This window comes from Vulpes vulpes, chromosome 7 (assembly GCF_048418805.1).
Source record: "Vulpes vulpes isolate BD-2025 chromosome 7, VulVul3, whole genome shotgun sequence".
Taxonomy (NCBI): domain Eukaryota; kingdom Metazoa; phylum Chordata; class Mammalia; order Carnivora; family Canidae; genus Vulpes; species Vulpes vulpes.
In genome coordinates this window covers 119,133,015-119,157,148 of record NC_132786.1, presented here as the reverse complement: position 1 = coordinate 119,157,148, position 24,134 = coordinate 119,133,015, and the positions used below count along the sequence as shown (strand labels likewise).

At 39.8% G+C, this 24,134-nt stretch overlaps 1 protein-coding gene across 4 annotated transcripts in view; it reads right to left on the bottom strand.

Moving 5' to 3' along the window:
• The window catches only part of MDFIC (MyoD family inhibitor domain containing), an 86,903-nt gene extending 63,034 nt beyond the window's left edge, over positions 1-23,869 (bottom strand). Inside the window, exons 1-3 of one of the 4 annotated variants that reach the window (XM_072764842.1) lie at positions 23,737-23,850; positions 11,025-11,119; positions 4,849-4,971 (exon numbers count right to left, since the gene is read on the bottom strand). In XM_072764842.1, the coding sequence (XP_072620943.1) occupies positions 4,849-4,971; positions 11,025-11,055 (154 nt within the window). In that variant the 5' untranslated portion in view covers positions 11,056-11,119; positions 23,737-23,850. Of the gene's footprint in view, positions 1-4,848; positions 4,972-11,024; positions 11,120-13,103; positions 13,225-23,569; positions 23,661-23,736 lie in introns of those variants that run through there. The other 3 variants (XM_072764844.1, XM_072764843.1, XM_072764841.1) reach the window with 3 other exon arrangements.
• Between the last annotated feature and the right edge of the window lie 265 nt (positions 23,870-24,134).

The following is a 24,134-nucleotide window of genomic DNA, read 5'->3' as shown; positions in this document are numbered from 1 at the left end:
CATTCAGCGTGCTGCCTACTGTCGTGACATACACACAAATCAACAATCTCAAGAAGACATGGGTCTATATACCCAGTATGTCCAGACATGCAACTCATTGGAATCATAGATGAAAAAGAAAAAAGAAAGGAAGAAAAAAAGAAAGAAAGAAGAAGAAGAAAAAAAAGAAAACCCTAAAACACAAAACAAAGCTTTGTAACTGATACTTGTGCCTGAGAATAGTAATAATGAAAATCAATAAACTCATTCAAGGTTTACACATATAGCTCTCTGCTAATTAAGCACACAAAATACATTTTCTCATATAATCCTTAAAATAACACAACCAGACATACAGAATTAGCACCTCCATTTAAAAAAATGAGAAATCTGATCAGAGTTTAAGTAACTTACCCAATACCAGCAATAATCATGTACTCAGGATCCAAACCTGGCAGTCAGCATCCAGGACCCTGAGCTGTAAGATGCCCAAAGCAAAAACATGGGCAATGGTTCTCTCTACATCTTGATCAAAATCCAGATGAGCTTGGAATAATGCACTCTAAGGAAGAAGTGTGTCAGTAAACTTGAGGTGCATTCTAGAATGTAGCCTAATGGTGGTCATTGACCAATGAGATAAACACAGGTAACCATCACAAAGAGCTTATGACTGTCCACCCAATCCTGAAACCAAATCACGAGTTGGATTTTGGAATAACTTATGGCTCAAGATTCTTCTTGACAGCAATAGCCAAAGCATCTCAACTGCAGCTACATAACCATTTGATCAGCGTATTTTTTTTTTAAAAAGAGAGTTTTTCTGAGAGACAAATGGAGGAAAAGATACTGAGCAAGATGAAGTCACAAAGACTTACTCCCAATATGGGATCCCAGAATGAATGAGGACACAATATTAAGAGAGAATTCCAGATCACCTTAGAAATGTAACATGAAAGCTATTTCCCCCAATCTTACTGGGCGGTACTTATTTTGGGGGCTTGTTTATGTCCTCTTTTATATAAAGTGAATTCTAAAAGGTAAACATTAATAATATGAACTATAATGTACATTCAGACATCAGAACTGCTGGTAAAATTTAAATCCAAATCTCTCATGCTCTTTCCTTATCATCAAGTAAGAAATGTTTTTGGTATATAAACAGTATGCCTGAATATCAGCCTTTTTAAAAATATCTGACATAGAAGAAGCATTCCCTCAAGTGATAAAGTAATATTCTCTAAGGAGTGATCAGAGGTAAGTTGTCAAAGTCTTGGCAAAGAAGTAACAGAGCTCCTCAGAACCGAGCCTGGTGGTGTTGAAGGGAAACTCCAAGGATGCCAAGAGGAAGGTTTCTAGAGCAGGACTGGTGAAAACATAGGATGCATTAGCCCCATAAAGAGGAGACAAGTGTGAATTAGAGAAGCAGCTTGCATTCTACTACCAATTAAGTGCTTACTATTATGAGCTAAAAACTCTTCAAAATGAATAAATGGGTTAACTAGAATGAGGATTACCATTTAAGTGGAGCATTCTGACTTTGCTTCAGATCATGGGAATTCTGCAAAATCACAAAGGAGAGAATTAGCTGAACGAAATAGTTTAATTTAATGGGAAATTTATTTCAGAAGAGGAGCTGAGGAAAATTTCTGGAGTTAAGTAATGACATTTAGAATTAGGAGACGTTTCTGTAAAAGCAATGTCCAAGGATAAAGTTAAGTAATAAGAATTTTCAGAAAGACCTAGAAAAATCTGCAATAGAGACCTGAGGCACTTTAGAAAGAAGAACAAAGAAAAATGGAAGCGTGCTCTCTCTCTCTCTCTAGGAAATAATTAGAATAGAATTTGACCTAAATTAAAGGAAAATACTACACATATCTGAGTATAAACACAGGCACACTCACACAACACTCCTTCCTACCTTAGAAATCCCCCCAAAGACTAAGATCAAAATGTTACTTCTGTTCCTTTTCTAGTCTAATTAAAACATGAAATGTTGCCTACTGCCTGTTATCAGTTTATGCATATTATGGGTTAAATAGAAAAATTAATATTAATTGAGGGTGTCACTTCCCTGCCACATTTATTTTACCAATTCAGAGGAACAGTGATGATAAAAACATGGCATAGCTCCAAATTATATACTGAATTATATACAATAATCTGAGGGGAAAAGCCAAAGTCTGAACTAGTGTTCTCATAAAAAGATATAAACTCTAAAATATAAGTAAGCCCCATTCCAGAAATTATAGACCAAAACATTTCCTCAGAATATGGATCCCTTTTAAAGTGTAAAAAGAAAATTCATAAGATGAAAAAATAAAACCTTCTGATCATAAAATTTCCTCAAAAACCTTCATTACGTTTTTAATTCTTTACTGATTTAGGTGTTTTTTTTTTTTTTTAACCAACTTGAGTAGTTGGAATTTTTTTTTTTAATTTAAATTTCATAAGAAAGAGAATCACAATGCACATTCCCTGACCAGATTGTGTGTGGCCTATTTATTCGAAATGTTTGATTCCATATGGATTTCTTCTCTTTTATTTATAACTTCCAGAAAGGATTCTCTGTAATAAGTTAGCAACTCAAGGGCAACCAATTTGAAATCCAGGCCCTGAGAGCACTGTACCTGAGGTCTGCCACCTGCAATGTTTTCTAGAAGGACCAGGGAAGACACACAAAGCTCGAACTTCTGTGTGGAGCATGAACCAAGTGTGAGCCACAAGTGGGTGGTCCACTGAGGTCAGGGTTAAAGTTCAAAGAATAATTTGGAAATTATTCTCAGCTTGGATCTCGTTTATGAGGCCTGAGAATACACCCTTTAATTAGAATACAATTTCCAAAGCAACCACTCCCTTGACTTTCCAGAGCTCAGTTATTCTCAGAAAAGTAAAAACAGCCTCATCACACTGACAGCTAACAGTCCCCTATAAATTACGCCTTAAACGTCCAACAAAGAAAGCAGCAGCCATCCGGGACAATGCAGCCGTGAGCCGCCAGCCCTTCTAACTACTCTCAAGAATAGACAGAGCAAAAGAAGGCCTGTTGAACAGACTCACTCCCCTCCGCTGCTTGCTTATGCAGCTGAGCTGTCCCATGGAAGCTTGGAAAAAGAGTGGGTTGTGCATTTGAAAATGTTCCCACACCCCAGCCGGCCTCATTTTTCTGATGATCCCTGTATCCAGCCAACCTCGCGCTACAGTGGGAACACTAAAATCAATTCCATGAGAGCCAGCTGTCGGCCTCTTCCACAGTGCTCAGGGAGCCACACAGGACTCCTGGAATGGGAGCCAGCCCGGGCCTGACTCACCGCAGATGTTCCCCTCTGCCCCCATGCAACTCTGAGCCAGGACCTTCTTTCCAGGGCTTATTGTTATGACAAAAGTTTTTTACTGGGCCCCCCTAAATGTGCTGGATGCTGAGAGGAAAACACATGCCTCCCTCACTGTGGGGTTAAGAGAGATAGACAGTGAATTACACAGAGATGACCACCTACTCTACAGGGAAGGCCAAAGGAGGAAATCCAGACAGCCTTGTGGAGTTTAGTGTCAGGCAGTTGGAACAGCAGAAGCTATCACAGTGTCAAACTTTGAAGTGCTAGCCAGACTTGAGGCGAGTTTAAAGATGACATAAAACGTTCCGTTTTGGCAAACCCAGATATCAGATTTTTTTGTAGACCCAACAAAGTCGCCTTTGCCTAGAAAAATGTGACCAGATAGAGGATAAAAATACAGTTTCTGAAATCTGTGATCAGAATTCAGAGTCCGAAGTCACCGCAAATATTTGGAAATTCTTGCCAACAGTGTTTTGGCCAGGAGTGGCATTTCTGTCATTGGCCTTTCTCTTGGATATCCATTCGGCTGTCCGTCTTCCAGCAGCCCTCTCAGAGCGGGCCATAGCGCTCTGTCTCTGCATTTGTTCAGTGTGTGTTAGGAAAACCAGACGGTGGCTCCCGGATGCTCCCTTGTACCAAGCATCCCTTGGTACAGGCCAAACCATCATTATCTCAAAAGAGAAACTATTTCATGCAACTTACGGTATTTTTTTTTTTTTTAATCACTGTCCACGTAACCGGTATTACAGACAACAGGGAGAAAGTTCATTTCAAATCCTTTCCCTTTAATGGTATGAATTCTGTAACTAAGATCAAGCTTCCCCCATCAGCATGGCAATAATCTTTATACTTACATGCTCACTACAGAGAATAATTCGTTATATGGCAAATTCAACTTTTGAGCCTACCGGGGGAAAGCTCCAGGTCTACACAGGAGAACCCGACACAGAATCAGCAGTCTGAATAGCACCCAAAAGATACCGCTGTTGCCAGGCATTCCCACAGTCAAATGACAATATCACACAGCTTTTGTATATACTTTATAGAGCACTTTCAGGAAGAGGAAGAGAATAAAAAGAAACCAAGTGGTACTAAAAATGTTAATTATAAACAATAAGAACACAACAAAAGAAAACCGGTTTAGAATCATTTGGCCATAAGAACAGAAACCGGAATGGTATCACCAAAGAACCACTGACTGTCCTTTTTTCTCTGTCTTTATCTTTTTAGTTTCACAGTCCACTTAGAGTTGTTGGAATTATACTTTGTCAGTGCTCAAAAACAAATTTTTATCTCTATGAGAATTAAATCCTAAATTTAGAGGTCAATTCTTCTTTTTTTTAAATGATGAAATGGACAAACAGTATTACTTCTATTTTAGTTTCAGCCCTACATTTTAAAATATTCATGAATATATTTTCAGAGAAACTCTGTTGATTTATAGATTTCCAAGAGAGTATTATGGAATAATTAAGAGAAAGCATATTATCACAGCCATAGACCCAAATCACTCTGATTTTTCTCCAAAGATACTCACTTTGTATGAGTTCGTCATCCGAACAATTTCCCCAAACGGGCTGGTCTTGCATCTCTCCACGTGAAAAGCAGCTATCGGTAGCTTGAGTTATAGTTCTCTCAGCGTTTTCTTTATCACATTTTTCTAAATAAAACAAAAGATACATATTATTAAATGTTACCAATTTTTCTATTTTAAGACTTCTTCCAAATGCTTCCAAGTCTGCCATAATTTAAGAAAATGGAAGCAACATCTCTACTGACTGTTGCATAGGTTACTGAAGCAGTAATAGATTTATTAAGCACCTAACAGGTGACGAGCATCAAAGAAACAAATATATTCACAGTAAAAATAACCTGTTAAGATTATTATAAATAAGTCATGGTAACACATGGTAACAGAGATATGTGGAATGGTCATGTAAAGGATGAAAGTAAGTCTATACATTTAGGGGACGGGTGTGGCAGGGAAAGCATGCCAAAGAAGAGAGCTCATGGAATGACTGGGATAAAAGTCAGCCAGCAGATGAAGGAGGAGCCACTGAGAAGTGTGAGCAAGTACAGAAAGCAGAGAGTGCAGAGCTCTCTCTGTGGAAATTTGGGAAAAGAGGCAAGGACTGTGTCATGCATTTTCAGAAAGGAAGGATATTTAGGATGGGAGATTTATACACGGGTTTATGGGTTCTCAGGAGGAAGGCCAGGAAGGAAAAGTAGTATCTTATCAGGAACATCATCACTCAATCAAAAGGCTAACTACAACACAAGGTAAAATCCATGTTCTAAGAGGTCCAGAGCACTAAAGACGTTCAAAGGAAGCCAAAGAAACTCATCCAGATTCAGAGCTCAAGAAAAGCAGTAGAGCAAGAGGTGCATGTTGGATGGTCTTTAAAACATTAGCAGGAATGCTAAAAGCAGAGATGGGAGAAAGGCCATCCCAGGTAGGAGAGTGGCATGGGCAAACTCCACAAAAGGTTCCAACTCTCTGGAGTTTGAAATACTTTAAGGGGGACATTAGATGATAGAACTGGAAAGGTCTGATTAGAGACACAGCATGGATATTTGAATGTGAAGGTGAGGGTGAGAAGTCTGGATCAAATTTAAAGGCAAGATACATAAGTCAAAATAGCCATTAAAGCTTTATGAAGTGCCTTTATCAGAACCATGTATTAGGTAGATTAATACATTTGTACACAGTAGTGTCTCACTTCTGACTGCATTTTAACTCACTTGGGGGGCTTTAAAAAAAAAAAGCAGATTCCTGGGCTCTGGGCCCCACCAAAGATTCTATTTCAATTTGGCAGTGGTGCACTTTGGTAATTTTACTACACTTACGTCCTTGAGAATCGCTAGAGTATGGATGTACCTAAGAGGGAGAAGAGAAGAAGGGAAACTAAGAGAGATTTAGAATAGTTCAGTTTAATTAGAGTTCAACCAACTGAATGACAGGACGGAAAAGGAGGTAGATGTGATAACATAGCCAGAGATCTGCACAGATAATCAGGGAGGATGGGATTGGAGATGATGGAGCACTCCTGGTCAAGGATTTGACTGGGAAAACCTAGAGACGAGGAGGATAATTTATTACTTTAAAAAACATATATCTGTACATAGGAGATGTTCAGACTATGTGCTAGGCAGTGAGGATGCAAAAGACTGTGAGATGTGGCTCAGGCCTTCATGGACTTCACAGTTTAGTGGATGAATTTCATATTGCACATTTGAATTTGCAAATCATAGGTAAATCACATTATAGCTGGAAACACTGATCTTCCTAAACTTGACTGCTAAAGCCACTGAGGTGAATGGGCTCATCAAGAGTTAATGCATTAAAATAAGAGTACCAAGAGGGGTCTGTATAATTAGAAAGGAGTCAGGGAAGGACGAGAAGCTGGATGATGTCAAGCCATGGAAGCAAGGAAAGGAAAGAGATTCAAACAGAAGTTGTTAGTCAACTGTGTTAACATTTCCAGTGGAAGGGAAAAATTTCTGCACATGCAAAAGTTTCTCATGTACCATGGGGATTTCACAACAATTGAAAAGTTCTGCCATGAAACACATTTCAACAAATGAAAATAGATCGACACCCACTTAGGACTAAATCCAGAGGCTAAAATCCCTGGAAAAAAAAAAAAAAAGAGTCTTCAATGCTAAGTATTTTCAGAAAGCAAAACCATATTCAGATAGCAGTAAAATATAAATCAGAAGCATGCTAAACCAATATGTTCTAGAAGATTTATGTAACATTTACTCAGCATTATCCTAGAGAAAATGTAATCTTCCTGAGAGGTGTTAGTTTCAATTAAAATCTTTACTTTTTTAAACAACTCCAGAAATCTTTCCACTGTTACAGTCAACTCAAGGCCTTTCTGAGATTATCAACAGAAGAGCTTTTTATAAAAACTCACTAGTATACATAAACTAGCTCATCAGCAAAGTCCTACATACTTGCTGCTACTGTTATGTAGCTAACTGCCGCCAGGTGTCATGCTAGTAGGCTTGATTCAATTAGTAACTTTAATTGAAGCTGAATGAAATTAATTATATAATTTTGAGCTGTTCAAGTTTAATTCCATTAAAATTAATTCATGAAACCAGGGCATTATGAAGCATTGCTGACTAAAAGAAAATAGGTATGAATAAAGCCTCTAGACACACTTGACTCACATTTGAATCATGTCCAATATTCAAGTGCTCAACACAGGCCCTCTAGACTCTCCACTGAATAAATGAAAATGTCATGTGGTCCATATACACATGGGTCTAGTAGTGACCCACTAGTAAGGGGAATATAAAGTTCCTTCCGCTTTAAGGCACAGTTCTTTCTTTCTTTTTTTTTTTTTTTTTAAGTTTCCTTATCTGTGAAATTCTAGAGTTAGAGTCCTCCTTGGGTTAAAAAAGAAAAACTATCATTCTCTGTCCCATTATATTCAAGAAATAATAAGTAAAACATAATTACTATCAAATCACAATCATCAGTCTATCCAACTCTGCCTTCTTTGAAAAGTAATTGTCTTGGCCCAAAAGTTGGTCTCAGCTTTTTGCTATAACCCCAGAGCAGCCAGCCCAAAGCAAGGCCCTGAAAAGGTTCTAAGTGTAAAAATAAAGTTGACTTTCGCCAATACTCCACATCTATAAACTAAATCTCTGTGACCACTTGAGACCTGTACAACTTTGTAACAAACATAAATTATTTTTTTAACAGAGCCATACTATTTAATGCAATGCATATATGGCGGCCTCATAAATGCTACACAGTTACATCTAACACTGAAGAAATGTACTGAAGCAGAGGAAGAGTTAATCGATAGACAATTGCAAGATGAGCACCACAACGTCCAGCCACAGAACCAACTTTATTACAACTTTCAATATTTTGGGTCAGCCACTACTCATTCAGATGGCAAATGGGCGGCTTCTGATAGCACATTTCTATGATCAGTGTAGGTTTACAGTGTTACTTCTGAACTGCAGAAGTAACCACGGTCCTGGTTTAATCACTTCCTTTCTGGGTTTATGAAGGTTTATAGTTGCCATTCAACTAGTACGTGGTCCCCCAAGATATATCCCATAGGTAATCAAGTAACTTCGTGATGCAGGAGGTCAGTCTGTACCTTTCCACAAGAATTCTGTACATACATCCAACCAGCACTCCTCCCTAACTTAACAATTTTCCCTTAAAATGAGACCTTCATCTTCTCAGAATGCCGTTCTTTTGTGCCAGTGGTTCTCTACTCCTGAGCTCCTTAAACACCAAGATACACAGGTCTGTGGTGCCTGAGTGGCTCAGTTGGTTAAGTGGCTGCCTTCAGCTCAGGTCATGATCTCAGGGTCCTGGGGTGGAGCCCCATGTTCCTTTGGCTCTCTGCTCAGCAGAGAATCTACTTCTCCCTCTCCCTCTGCTCCTCCTCATGCTTTCTATCTCATCAATAAAATATTAAATAAAAAAAAATGCATAGGTCCCAACCTCAGAGGTCCCACTTCAGGTGGTATGTGAGGAGTTCTATCATCATATACGGCTAGGTGTAGGGGATACTGTTCTAATTAAGTTCTGTTCTACACAATTTAGAGAAAACTCAGGAGAGCCTACTAAACACTGAGATACAGACCTTGCTTCTCATCACCTCGTCGCAGTACTCCAAGTAATCAGAAAATGCAATTTTGCTTCATTCATCGTATAGAGGTTATTCAGTCCTGTCCCCCTGTCAGGACAACTATGAGAATACGAAATCTGAGCCACAGATAACAGTGATCAGTTCTACTAATGGATGAATATAGAAGCATGTTTCAGAAATTAAAATAAAAATTGAAGACACTTTAAAGATAGCACTAGACCAAGGAATAGCTGCCTACTACTGGCGGCTGCTTCCCAAAGGCTGGTTTCCTAAGAATTCTAGTTACTCTGAACCATGAAGGAATCTCTGGCAAGGGGTGGGGGTGCGGGGGTGGGGGGGGGTGGGGGGAGACGGGACGGACAACGACACAGACAAACAAAACAAATAAACCCAACAACAACAAACAAAAACCTCAGTCCCCGACCAAAATAATCTTCTAGCTGGGGTGACCCAACATATACACCAAACAGGCAACTACAAAACCAAAACTAATGAAAACTGCCCTGGGTTATAATTCTGATTCAGAAACTGACCAGCTGTGTGGCTGGGGCTCATTTTCTTCAACCGGAAATGAGGGCATGGAGCTGGATAGTTGCAGAGGCCTTTTTTTTGTCTCTAAAATTCTGTAAATCTGACTCTGCAAAGGGGCTAAACAATAGAGCCAAAGCTTCATTTACACATTGAAGGGTGTTTAGAATGGAGTGGAGGAAATCAAAGAAAAGCCTTTGTGAGGCATTGGATTTGAGTTAATTCTCAAAGTAAGTGTGAATAAGCAAAAGAATCAGAGGGGGAAAAAATAAGGATTCTAAAGACCCATTTACTTATTTTTTATTTATTTTTAAAGATCTCATTTTTTTTTTATTTTTAAAGATCTTATTAATTTACTCATGAGACACACAGAGAGAGAGGAAGAGACATAGGCCGAGGGCAGGCTCCCTGGAGGGAGCCCCATGCAGGACTTGATCCCAGAACCCCAGGATCATGTCCTGAGCCAAAGGCAGACACTCAACCACTGAGCCACTCAGGTACCCCTAAGCGACCTATTTAAATAAGATATGTCCTACGCTGAAACAACTATCTTATAGGATCAATACTCTTTATTTTTTTTTTTTTTTTTGTTATTTTTCTGAAGAAGAGTATGTATGGATGGTGGGAAGTAATCTCTCTTTAATCTCACTCATTCCTGCTGAAGAAGGAGGAGAATGAACCAGGCAAACAGAATTTCTATTTACTTTAAAATTCTATACTATTTTACCAAGTTGGTATTATCCAAATTTAAAACTTTGAGAATGAGAATTTTACTTACCTCAGAGAGTTCAACCTAGTTGAATAGTGGTTAGCAAAAGAAAAAAATCTAAGCACATTAAAAATAAGCAAATTAGATATTAATGTATGTACAATATAATATTATGTTCTATGCCACCTAACAACCACTCAGCTGGTGTATGGTTGTTAAACAAGTTTTTAAAAAATGAAAAAATACTTCCTTTTGTTGAAAGAGTAAATTAGTGAATTTGTGCAATTACAGTTTTAGCAATTTTCAAAGGACTTTAATATATAATATTCATTTGATCTTCGAACCGCCAATGATATTTTAAGAAAGAGCACGTTAGCTCCATTTTACTGATGAGAATACAGAATGAGTCTTAGAGACAGATAGTCAGTGGAAAATAGGATAAAAGTCAGAGCTGGAAAACATCTTGCAGCTCAGCTAATTTCATACTGTAGGTGGTATAGAAAAACCCTTTGCAACATCCAGCCCCTCAAAATTCCAGGGAATGGACACCTCACAAAGAAACACATCCTACTCTTGGTCAGTTAGGTTCATTAGCAAGTTATTAATTATTTTGAATGTAAATTTGCTACCGGATAATTTATAACTAGTCCCAGTTCTGCCCACTGCAGGTAGAAACAGTAAATGTAAACTTCTCTAAAAGACAACAGTTCCAACTACTGAAGAGGGATATAGTTTCAGATCAGTCTGTAACTAAGCAAACATACTCCCTTCAATAGCTAAATGCTGTTAGCACATAATAGTAAAGGAATCTAGTCATGCTGCATGAGGATGATTAGTTCTCAAACTTACTAATGAGTTTTTGAAGTTCGGTATGTGCCATAGTTTTCCAAGAAATGGAGACAATATTGTCATGTACAAAAGTTCAGAGGTATCTTGAGTCTTTTCTGACGAAAAAAAAAAAAAAAAGACTCATTAGGTTCTTTGGTACAGAAATACCATCTCTAAATTGTACTTTGCTCTGGAAGTGGTTAAGAGCAAAGGATCTCAAATCAGGGCACCTGGGCCCACCACTAAACACTATGGATCCTAGGCAAATTCGTTTCATCAAAATAGGAACAACGACAGAATCAACCTCATAAGGTGGATGTGGAAATAAATGGAATCATGCCTGGGAAGCAGAGTTTCCAGTATATAATAAGGGCTCATCCCCATTTCGCATTATTACCTCACTAACTGTTACTACAATAAGCATCTTTTAAAAACTTGGCATAAAGTTATTATATGGAAGCTGTTGAGGGCAGTATCTATTCAGTAATCCCTATGTGAAAAACCCTGCAAGAAATCTGTTTCCAGGCTGAGTATAAGGAAAACTATTGCTTCCTCTGAGAAGCTATAAATTTTTTTTCCTGATGCACATATTAAAGAAAATGCTTTCTTTCTGACCCAAATTTACAGACAAAATTGAGTGAATCTGACCCTACAGTCTCCCTGTTTTTTCGATTTTCCCCCATGCTTGGATCTCCCAGGTACCTATATTTTCCATTCCTATGTTTTATTCTTCTTTTAAAATGTACTCTTATGAACTACCTCAAACATGCTGCTGAACTAGGGAGAAGTATATGTAAATGCACAAGCCAACCATCAAATACATTTTCTACTTGTTATCCATACTTTATTTGCTTATTTCATGAAAGACTATAAAAGATGGTGCTTGGCAGAAATCTTTATAAAATCTCGTAAAACTTTGCGTAAAATACACATATATTTGTATGTAAAGGTTATAAAGTTACTTTTTTTTTTAAAGACTTATTTATTCAAGAGAGACACAGACTGAGAGAGAGACAGAGACACAGGCAGAGGGAGAAGCAGGCTCCGTGCAGGGGAGCCCGACGTGGGACTCGATCCTGGGTCTTTAGGATCACGCCCTTGGCTGAGGGCGATGCTTAACCGCTGAGCCACCCAGGCTGCCCTAAAGTTACTTTCTTTATGCTTAAAGGGGGCTTGGGGGCTTCTGCATGTTAGATCTCATCCAGTTCAATATTTGATAATAATCTATGACAAGTCATTTATAATCTATGTAAGATGTATATTCTTACTGCTATGTAATGTATGTTCATACTTCCTTTTTCTGAAAACAAAATTGCTTTAAACGATTTTTACTCTTCCATTAAAATACCGGTATTCCATTAAAATGTGGCTCAGCGGTTTAGCGCCACCTCCAGCCCAGGGTGTGATCCTGGAGTCCCGGATGGAGTCCCATGTCGGGCTCCCTGCATGGTGCCTTCTTCTCCCTCTGCCTGTGTCTGTTCCTCCCCCCTCTCTCCCTCTCTCCCGCCCCGTCTCTCATGAATAAATAAAATCTTTAAAAAATATATTTAAAATAATACCAGTATTATTTCAGATGATCTATGTGTGTTCACTAGGTGTTTTACTGTATGTTGGCAAATCGAACTCCAATAAAAAAAAAATATATATATATATATACAAAAAAAAAAAAAAAAAAGAAATCTCAAATAATCCAAGACTAAAATCTCTAGGCAAAGTAAAAAATTTGGGTCTGTTTGTTCCAGAGGCTCAGAACAATGTAGAAATGTACAAATGCTTCCCAAGTGTGACCTCTAAAAACCAAAGATAAAGCAGCTCTCAGGAAGACCTGAGGCTCTGGTATTTTACTTCTTCACTCATCAAAAAAACACAAACAAATATACAAAACCCTCAAGCCTAATGACCTTCAAGAAGCACAGCAAAGCCAACCTGCTTTGCCTAATGTTCTTAGATTAAAATCTCATTGTCCAAAAAAGGTTAAGATAACCAAAAGCATTTTTAACAGATGAATGAGCATATGCGTAAAGTTCCATAATTTTGTAAAGGCAGTAAAGTTATTATATAAGCACAGATCATTATAATAAAGTTTATAGAAATAAATACCTAAATCAATTTAATTTAATCAATTCGTTGTTACCGATAATTTGAAAAGGGACACTTCTGAGTAAAATCTGAAATGCATTCCTTCAAAGGGCTTCTTAGGCATTCTGAAGCTTGAGGCGCACTGAAATTCAAGAGTGATAAAAATGACATGACTCAACTAGTTCACAGGCTGGGGATAGACAGAGCGGGTTATATACGTAGCCATGTGGAAAAATTCCAAATTTAGATAAATATACAATTGAATATGACTATGCAAATGAAAAGGTATGAAATCCAGTAATAGTTCCAGTATTATCTCAGTAAATCAGGGCTCTAAATAAATGGCAGAAGGAGCAGGAGAGGTGAGAGCAAGCTGATACTGGTGACCAGGACACATTACTTGAGTCCCCTCTATCTCTTCTGTTTGAGACAGAGGGGACTAAACCTACAGTTCCTTGTCCTAAAAACAGATTTTCAGGATGACCTACCCTGAAGCATAGTGAACCCCTATTTCTTCAAACAGATGTTGAATTGTGTTCTTTTAACCAAGTATGCTCACACTAAAACCAAACACGGGCTTATGGAACTGGGAGCCAGATGGGCTTTTGGAGGTCTCAGATCAACCTGATAAGCCTGAATTCAGATGAACACCCTCATCATCCAATATTCCCAAGAACAAGCCAAGGAGCGTAGGCATGAATGCTTCCAGGAGGGGGACATAGCCTCAGTGCACCTCTCACTCTAGTTTGGGACTGCTTTGACAATTCAAAGACTTTCCTCACAGTTAGCTAAAATCTGCTTCCCTGTATTTTTCACTTATTCATCCTATTTTGCTCTTTGCAATCAAAGTCTAATCTTCCTTCCACATGACAGTCTCTCACTAGAAAATACTTCATGCTCTTGTGTCTTTATCTTCTCTGTGCAAACACCCTCAATTCCTTCACTGGCTTTTGCAGGGCCTTTTTTACATCCTGCTCACCCCTATGGGAAGGACAGTCTCCTTCCTATTGTCTAAAAAGCTGTTATGAAAGAGTTTTGTCTTACTGACTGTGAGAATCCAGGGAGGCCATATCCACAGCAGCTCTCTCACTTAGCCATTGACTAAGCCTATTACAAAAAGGAATTGAGGACTCTGACATCTTCCCCCTTTTTTAAATGATGTCACACACCCATCTTTAGTTTTTTTTTTTTTCATGATCACTATTGTAACTGCCATAATTCTAAAACTTTTCTGTAACCTCTCAGTTCTATCAGGTGCGGGTGGACCCTTAATTTGTTTCACTGTTATGAAAATTAAGGCCAATGGAAATCAAAAGTGAACCAAAGGGGGTTGTTTCATCTGTAAAGGCTTTTCAAAACTATGATTTGAGTCCAATCTTGATATAAGTCAGTGAGAAAGGATGAAGTAGAGCATGTCACATAGCAGTGAAACCAAAAATAAGATAATAAGAGAGTGAGAACGTCATTGGAATTTAATTTTTAGACTTTAGAATGATGGACACGGATTATAGGTCAGGGGATGTATCCTCTCCAGTCATTCTCCTAAAGGTCCAAACCAGAGCCACTCACAGAATTTGCTAACCTGGCTCCTTGCCTTCTGGATCATTTCTTTGAGACACTGCCTTCTTTGGATTCTCCTTTAAGACAAACAATCCATTCTGTCTCCACAATCTTTGTGATCTCGTTAACTTCTGCAGTGGTCCATGATGACCCACCTCCAGGAGAAGGACTTGTATAGATCCATTACTCCAGACCCGTGTGCTAATCTATAGATCGGAAATTTCAACTCTACATGAATCGATCTTTAGCAACTCCAATTCAACATTTCCCAAAATTCATCACCACTTCTCTTCTGTCCCTGACCATTTCTCCAACTGTAGTCTACATCGTGGTCAGTGGTATTCACAGAATCATCTTTCAATTCTCTCTTTTCCCTGTCCCAACATAATCAATTATGGAAGTTACAACTTCCCAATTTCTCTCAGATGTATACTGTTTTGTTTTTTTTTTTTTTCCTATGCCCACTACCGGTACCAATCCTTTTCTCTTCCAACCAGAAATACTGAATATGTTACTCCTTAGCTCAAGAAAAATTAAATTCATTTTGCACCTTGATGAAAAACTGGCATCTATTTTCACGTTGCATATATTTTAATGTGAGCTCCTACCCCATTCCCATGCTCCAGAATTTCATCTTGCATTTCAGTGAGAAATAAAGAGTAATACCATACCCCTCAGAAAATGCATGTCACTTAACTAATGGAAAAACTTAAGTGCAGAGTAGGTCCACATTCACAGAATCCAAAAGATTAAGGGCTGATCCACCCTGGAAAAGAGTAGGAGGACTGTATCTCAGAGCAGAAGCCGGTTCCTTTGTTCTGTGCCAGCTGCCTTCAGAGGGCCTGTCACATACTCAACCACAAACTGCTTTATTTTTAGTGCTCAACTCTGCATCATCCAAACCAAAAAGGCCTACGAACTGTATATTCTTCAGATGGAGTCACGAGCAGTCCAGCCCAGACAAAACGGACTTCTCACCATTCTGAGTTTCTCATTCAACCTCTGAATGTGTGTGCTGCACCAGTCGGCTGGCAACTGGCCATAAACTAATCTGTCACATGGTCCTTGTCGTAATCTTGAACTGATATTTAGACAAGGAATTAACATTTAATTTGGCACATTTATATCTCATCCTCTCTCTCACCTACTTCACATGAATTCCTTGTGGGCAAACCAGGCACTACACATTCTTAATCTTCACAGGACTTTGTACGTAGTAGGCACACACAAAAATATCTGTTAATAGTGTTTCTCTTCAAATGTGTCCATAATGAAATCTATGTGTTGGGAAGCAAGTTAATGTCAGGCTTCACTCCTGAAACTACTAGGAAACTCAGGCATAAAAACACATGCATATGAATCATCTTACTTCAGATCATGTGGGTGTAAATCTGAAAACAGAAGTGGACTGCAAGTAGAAACCACAAACGAAATTAATGTTAAAATAACTCTGTGCATAGCTGCTACTTAGTGAACCCTAACTGATTAAATTAAAAACTTTAAATACAACTCAATTTCAAAAGCAAGGCTAAAAGCGTTCCTTCTTCAGAATTTGTACGCTGGTATGAAAAGAAGATACAAAAAGTGTAAATAACTTCAGGAAAGAAGGAGAGGAGGGAAGGGGAAAAGAGAGACACAAAGATAAAGAATATATAGAGAGAGGCATCCAAAACACTGGTGCACAAATAACGTGTAAGATTCAGACAGCAGGAAGAATGGCAGCTCCCTTCCTCTACTGCAATGAATCAACAACACCCACCTATCCAAACATCTAGAGTCTAACCAGTGCAGCAGCACTCTTCCCATAATCAGTATCGATGATAAAGACTTTTAGAAACAGAAACATGAAAATCGCATCTCTCGCCTTTACATACACTAGAATAATTCCAGTATCTCAGAAAGACAATTTGGTTGAATTGTTCTCCTTAGTGGGGTTATTGTATCATTCTAATTTTCCACTTGCAAATGGCTTAACTTTAGATTGTGTCAACTTAATGCTTCCTTATTTTCCCCAAATCTTTTATTATTACAAAAATATAATGCTAGTAAAATAACTGCACACAGCTATTAGAACTTTCCATGAAATCACCTGAACAAGATCCAGGAAATAAGGTTCAAAGAAACAGGAAAGGCTCTTACACACCCAAAAATTTCAATTTCTCCACTAGCCCTATAAAGGTCATTCAATTATATATAATATATATAATATTATAAATATCAATAGCATATTAATATATAATATATATTATGTATATGTATATAAAATTTATAATAAATTTATTTAAACAAACAAAAAATCCTTCTGTATTAACTGACCAAACAAGGCCAACAGGCATGGCTGTTGCTGGCCAGAAACCTTGGCCTGCCAACTGCACTTCTGGTCTCTCGGGCTCCCCATGTACCCTAGAACACAAGATCAGTTAGAACAAACATACTTGCCCCACATGCGCTAACCTCCTCCCTTGTTCCCCACTGCTTCTACCCTGCCAACCTCCAACCCTACGCTAATTCCAAAAATTCATTCTATCAGCTTCTATTCTCAAGCTCCCTTATGCTCCTTGCTGAGAAAGGCAATCAACCATGCTGACCGTGTCCACTCAAAATTCATGCCATTCATTCTTAGTTAAGCCCCCAGTGTTACTGAGCAGCCCTTTTGTTTGCCCCAGATTGAATCCCTCTTGAATACTTCATTCTTTGAAATCTTTTCCACACATCTCAAATTTCTTGACTCATCCTAACCGCCCCCCCCCCACCCTTACTCTCAGCAACTGTTACCATCTACTTTGCTGAGAAGATCCAGGCCTCCCACGATCTTTTTATATCAAAATTTCTCTGGATTATCGCTCATCATTTTCTCCCATGGCCATCTGAACAGGGAATATTCTCCATTTTCCTGACAGGTCTCTGTCCTGTTCTGTCCCAGAATTTGACCCTTTCAATTACACAGCCCCACCATACTACCACTGTACTGCATACCCTTGCATTCAATCTCTCTATCCTCTAGATCTCTTTCCATTAGCACATGGCGATCACGTTCAAAATGCACCCATCCAACTGAAGCCCTTTATACACCTTGCTTCTCCTTTACCAAACCAAAGCTTCTTTCATCTTCCACGACCACTAAACTTCTAATGCTTCTGTAACCAATCTTTCTGGACTCTTTCTGCATTCTTTTCCCTTCTCCTCCCTAAATGTGGTCATGCCTCCAAATCTGCTCCTCAGTCCTCTCTCTCACTCTTGTCCTCATCCATCAGCTACCTGGTAGTGAACTCTGAGCCTGGGAGCCTGACCCTTACTACTCTCCTAGGCATGAGTTCTACTTTTCAGTGGCTTACTGGATTAAGTTCCAGGAACCAATATGAGCAAAAGATGATTCAACAGCTCCTCCCTAGGTTTCCACTCAGGCTAAAAAGGCAAACCCATGGACGACCTTAAGTTTCTACCTTTCCAGCATCTTCCATATTAAATATGTTGCCCACTCTATCAACTGAATTCAGTAACATTTAGACACCATGCTTTAGGAGATTCACAGATGACAAAAATCAAAGCACTCAAGGAGCTCTCACAGCTAAGTAGAACTCTATCCCACTTTTGCCATTGTTCTTAAATTCATTTTCTTAATTCCATTCCTACTGGTGCTGCCCTATGTCCTCTTTTGTCAGGTGACTGTAATAGCCCCCTGGATAATCACTACCTTCCTTCTTGACCCTCCCATCAACAACATCCTTTGCACTGCCACCAGATTTATTTTCCTAAAATCACCAATTTGGTCCCGTCTTTCTCAAGAACTTTCAATAGTTCAGCACTGTCAACAGAAAGGATATACAAACACCTCTGAGGAGAATTAGGGTCATCCTCAAAAATCACCTTAGTTTTTTCAACCTTATCTCACTCTTTGTTCCTTCATAAAGACCATCCAATAGGCTTACTGAAGTACTCAACATTCTGTAGTAATCCCCTCCAAGCTCTGCTTTTCTGGCATCCATCTCCACAGAGCTGAGTCCTACGATCATGCTTCTTTGTCAACTCAAATCAAAGTTTTCCTTGAGGTTTTCCCAAATGCCCCAGTTAGACATACTTTCTCTCTCCCATGTTCAGCCATTGCATTTTCTTTCTTTCTTTTTTAAAGATTTTATTTATTTATTCATGAGAGAGACACAGAGAGGCAGAGGGAGAAGCAGGCTCCCCGGGAGCCTGATGAAGGACTCAATTCTAGGACACCGGGATCATGACCTGAGCCAAAAGCAGATGCTCAACCACTGAGCCACCCAGGCATCCCTACCATTACACTTTCTTTGCACATCTATTAAAGCACCTATCAGTCTACCTTGCATTATAGTTATGGGTGAATGAACGTGTTGCCCCATCATTCTGCAAGACTCCGATTTCATTCAGTCTATTTCTCTCTGTATCTGTCACATTGCAAGGTTCAATTTATTACTGTTTCTAAGAGAAAGGATAATCAAGATCCCAAAACTCCACTTACAAGTGAATGCAAGTAATATGCAAATTATGCACTCTTTTCCTTATTATTCTACAATCCTGGGATTTCCAAAGAGAAGTGTAAGGTGGCAGGACAAGAATACCTACTGAGGTGGTGGAAGAAAACATTAAAATATCTATTTCACTCATTTTTATCCCATCCATTTACAATTCCTATTTAAGTATCTCTTTTCTAGTTCACAATAGATTTGTATTCTAGTACACAGAACTTTGTACACAAAGTTCTTTGGAGATAAATGCTCAGCATTATTTTTATTAATTGAGGTATGTAATAAAAATGCTGAAGAGCAGTAATACAGACTATATATGGGAGTGATAGGATTTAAAATTTGGAACTTGAAAAAGAGACTTTTAAAAAGCTTTCTGAAGCCTTTCTAATAAAAAAAGAGACTTATTAGAAATCTATCAATATAACTTGTCTTTCTACAGAAAAAAAGATTCTAAAACAATGATTCTCAACTAGAATACCTGGAGCCTGTAAAAATGCAGATTCTTGAGCCTTCCATCCAGAGGTTGATTCTTTAAATCTAGAGTGGGGCCCAAATGCCAGTTGTCTTGAGAAATTAGGAGAGCATGTGACGTTCTAGGCCAGATAATTCTTTGTTGTAAGGTGCTGCTCTGTCTTGTGCATTGTAACACAGTTAGCATTATCCCTGGCTTCTACCCACCAGATCCCGGGAGGACCCGCTCCATTCACTGTATGTCTACTAAACATGTCTCCAGATGTTGCCAAATGTCTCCTGGAGGGCACAATCACTGCCGACTGGAACCAGAGATAGAAGCTATCCAAAGATGACACACTTTGAGAAACGCCATCCTTAATCGGAAGGAAAAAACAATATGATACAAGTAGAAGACTATGGGTATCACAAGCATACATTGCATAAATTGAAATAAACAGGCTTCCCATAAAGGAAATCTGATTAGCCACTATAAACTCCTGACAACTCAGCTAAGCTTCTAAGTCAAAGCTCTTCTTATGTAATTTCAACTCGAAGATTTTCTCCCTAGCTTCTATTTTAAATTATTTTTAATTAACTTCACTGGCATTTTGCATCCTGCTATGAAAAGTCTGCCTAATAGTCTCAGAGGACTCTCCCAAGAGAAAAGAGTGCATTAAATCACACATTATCACATTAAAGTATATTCCAGCACTCGCAGTCCAACAGACTAAGTCTTGGCAACTGCAATGGGGTGGGTGTGGGGCGGAGGGTGATGCAGGGACTGGAACAGGCTCAAGTGATTCACAGTATCCAAAGCCTATTATCTTCAATTCATCCATCCGTAGAAAACAGTTATATTGATTCTGTACTTCAACTATATTTATCACAGTGATAAATATTCCGCAATTTGTGGTTCTACCCCGATTTCTACTGACTGCATGAGACCTTGGCCAAGTCACTTAAATTCTTTGGATATCCTTTCTAAAGAGTGAGCCAGTTGGACCAAATTATTCCTAAAAATCCTAATTACAAGTCACAAGGGTATGAATGAAGCACTTAATTAAAAAGCCCTTTCCGTTATATGGATTCTAGTAACTACTGCACAAAAATCTAAGTACCTACATTTTCCATGTTGATAACACAATGAATTTTAGGATGATTAATACAAAAAAAAAAAAAGGCAATTAGATGAACCACATACACAAGATCCACTCTCTTTTACAACGAAATTAAATTTGGTCCAAATCATCTACCTACTAGGACATTTATACAGGTACTTTGCATAATAGTTGTGAGTACGTGTTTACGTTCTATTTTCTGTAACAGAGATAGCAGATCAGCTGCCTAGAGGCCATTTCCAGCCAGAAAGTGTGGTTGCTTTGTTGGCTTGGACAAAAATTGTATTTAATCAATTGCCAACTTTTAAAGAGGGAGAGATGATACATAAAAATCTGTATTTCCAGTGTCTCTTGAAGTATTGGAAGATATTAGCCCAAATGGCAACAATGAGCTGGAGCTGAGCCGTACCGCCTCCTGGCCCATGAGCCTTCTCAAGGCCCGCAATCCCTGCTGCTCCCCTATCTTCTGACATCTGTCCTGGTTCCTGCTTATAGCCTGAAGCATATGAGCTTCCATCCTTGCTCTGTAACAATTTTCGAAATACACAGAAAATATTTTTAATGCTTTCAAAGCAATAGAATTTTCCTTGCAGAATCACAGGAAAAGAGTAGAAATTTTAGAGAGAGAAGTATGCTATTAATAAGGAAAACCTTCCTAACTCTGAATGTTGATGAGTAAGAGTTACACTGTAGGTTTCTAACCACCATCTGAAAGACTGGATTCTAGATTTGATGGTGAGTTCACTAGAGACCCCTTAAAATGTCTTTTAACACTGTATGCCCTTAGTTAGCAGATGGATAGCTCATCATACTGCAGTAATATATGTACGGATTTTATCTTGTCATCTGTGTATCTTTGCTTACAAGGTAAGACTTGACCTTATACGTCCCCTTCATGAAAAGATATTTTCTGCTAATTTTCATAAAATGCTCCATTTTTCTCACTGATTTTAATATATAAAATTTTTAAATTAACTTTCAATTAACTAAGCAGCCACATTGTACCAGAAAATGATTAAACCATTCTTCTGAAAGGATGATAAAAGAATCCAAGGACAGAAGGAGGAGGATAAAAGAACTCAAGAGCTTGAGAGTAGAATGCTCTGTGAGCAAAGCTCCTTTGTTTGCTAATGTCTTTACCAATAAAACCAACCTACCCATGGAAGGCTGCATCTTGAATCTTGTACCCTACCCACTGAGTCCAAGATTTTTTGTCTTTCAATTACACCTTATGAAATCTGCTTGTTTGAGACACAGTATTCAACAAGATTCTGAGGAGTTTCCTTTTTAAAAAAATCAACTTTATATTAGACTTAGACTTAAACTGATACCTATTCAAAAGATGTGAGTCAAAGATGAACTAATAAAAAAGCACTATATAACTATGTTGCTTAGGATCGGCCAATAGTTAGGTACAATATAACCCAAGAGTTTTCACACTGATAATGTAGGTGTTGTATGTCGTCAGCTCGACCTCAGAACATTCTAGATTTCATAAGGTCCGATCATGTGGTATTTCACAGCATTGCATCTGCACAGGTACGTTAAGTACCACTGCAAATTCTGACCTTAAAGATGGATTGTTAAAGTTGGACACTGTAGATAATCACTCTGTCAAATCTGTTTTTGTAGTATATTTGATATGGATTTTGACATAAGCATTGTTTAACACTAGTGATTAACAGTGCAAGTGTGAACATAAACATCAGTGAGTCAGTAAACCTATGAAGGAGCATGCCTAACAGGGAAATGACCCTGTTGGCAACACAATGTGCAGGACATGGGCTGCTTCTGGGAAAATATGTTTATCATTCTAGCTTTCTGATGCACTCTATTTTCTCTTTAGAGAAAAATGACTCACTGTTTAGAAGCAAAAACAAAACAAAACAAAACAAACAAACAAACAAAAGCAATGATAAAACATAATTCAATTTAACAGCCTGGAATGCCAGAACATTTTAATTTAGCCATGGATGTTTTCTGCTTTCGCCTTTTCTGAGTTCAACATTAACTTCTTCTTTTCCATTTTTTGCTGCCTTAAGACAAAAACCAAACCAAACCGAAAACAGTCCCAAGGAGCTGACTACATTATTGTCAAAGAAAAAGAAAAGCTATCCGATATGCCTAAAATCAAGAGTATAAAGCAGGCTGCTGAGACCTGGAAAATTATTTAGCTTATATCAGTATCAGAACTTTTTTTTAAAATCAGAGCCACCCTTAGAGGAAAATACATCAGAAGAGTAAGGCCCTTGTTCACTGTGGCTGCAGAAAACGTAAAGTATGTTACCTTCCAGAGAGAGAAGAAAAAAAAAAAAAAAAAAAAAAGAGGGCTATTGCCTGACTTGTTTATAAGCTTCCTAGGGAAGTTTCCCAGGAACAAGATGATTCTCTTTATAGGTCGCCTGTGTTTAGACTCTGGAAGAACACAAAGGAGTTAATTCATTCTTGGGAGGTGTTTCTTTTAAAGCATGTTTTTTTTTTTTTAATTTCAAAACGAAAACAGTCCGTGAGACACAGGCGTGAGCCACCGCAGAGCAACGGGCCACAGGAACCTGTAAGATCCCCGAGGTGCGGAGCGGCCCGCGAGACGCGGCCAGAGGAGCGGGGAGGGCGCTGGTTCCGAGCGCGGCAGCGGCGGGTGCGGGGCCGCGGGCCCAGGGCGGAGGGAGGAGGGAGGAGGGAGGAGGAGGGAGGCGGAGGGAGGCGGGGGCGGGGGCGGGGGCGCCGACCCCACACTTAGGAGTCTCCGGCCCCAAGACGCAGATGCTTAGGAGAGGGGCGACCGCGTCCTCCAGGCTCCCCCCGCCCCCCGCAGCCCAAGCAAGGGAGGGGGTGGAGGGACCGGCCGATCCCGCCCTCCTACCGGTTGCGGGTCCAGGGCGGGAGACCTCGAGAACTTGCTGGAGTCCCACTAAGTGTGCACAGTCCCCAGCGCGGGGCAGCGCGGGCAGCCCGGCCCCCGCCCCGGCCCGCCCCCGCCCGGGGACGCACGGCGACCCGGCGGCCTGCAGCCAGCGGGCACTCACTCACCCTGGGCTGGGGCGCCCTGCCGGCCGCCGCCCGCCTCGGCCCCGCGCTGGGGCCCGGGAGCGAGCGCCGCGCCCGCGCCGGACATGGGCCGCTGCACCGCGCCGGGCTCCGCGCCGGGCGGCCGGGAAGGCTCCTAGGCGCTGGCCGCCGACCGCCGACTGCTCCGGGCGGGGGAGAGGGAGAGAAGAGTTTGTAGAGCGCGGCGCTCCCCCGCACGCCCGCCCCTCCGCCGCCCTCCCCAAACCCCAAACCCCACCCCGCAGAACTCCGGGTCTGAAGCTGCCCCCCCAGCCCTGCTCCTCCCCCGCCGCGCGCGCGGCGGGCCGCCACCTACCTCGGCATCCCCCCAGCAACCTCGGAGCCCCTTCTCCTCCTCCTCCTCCTCCTCCTCCTCTTCC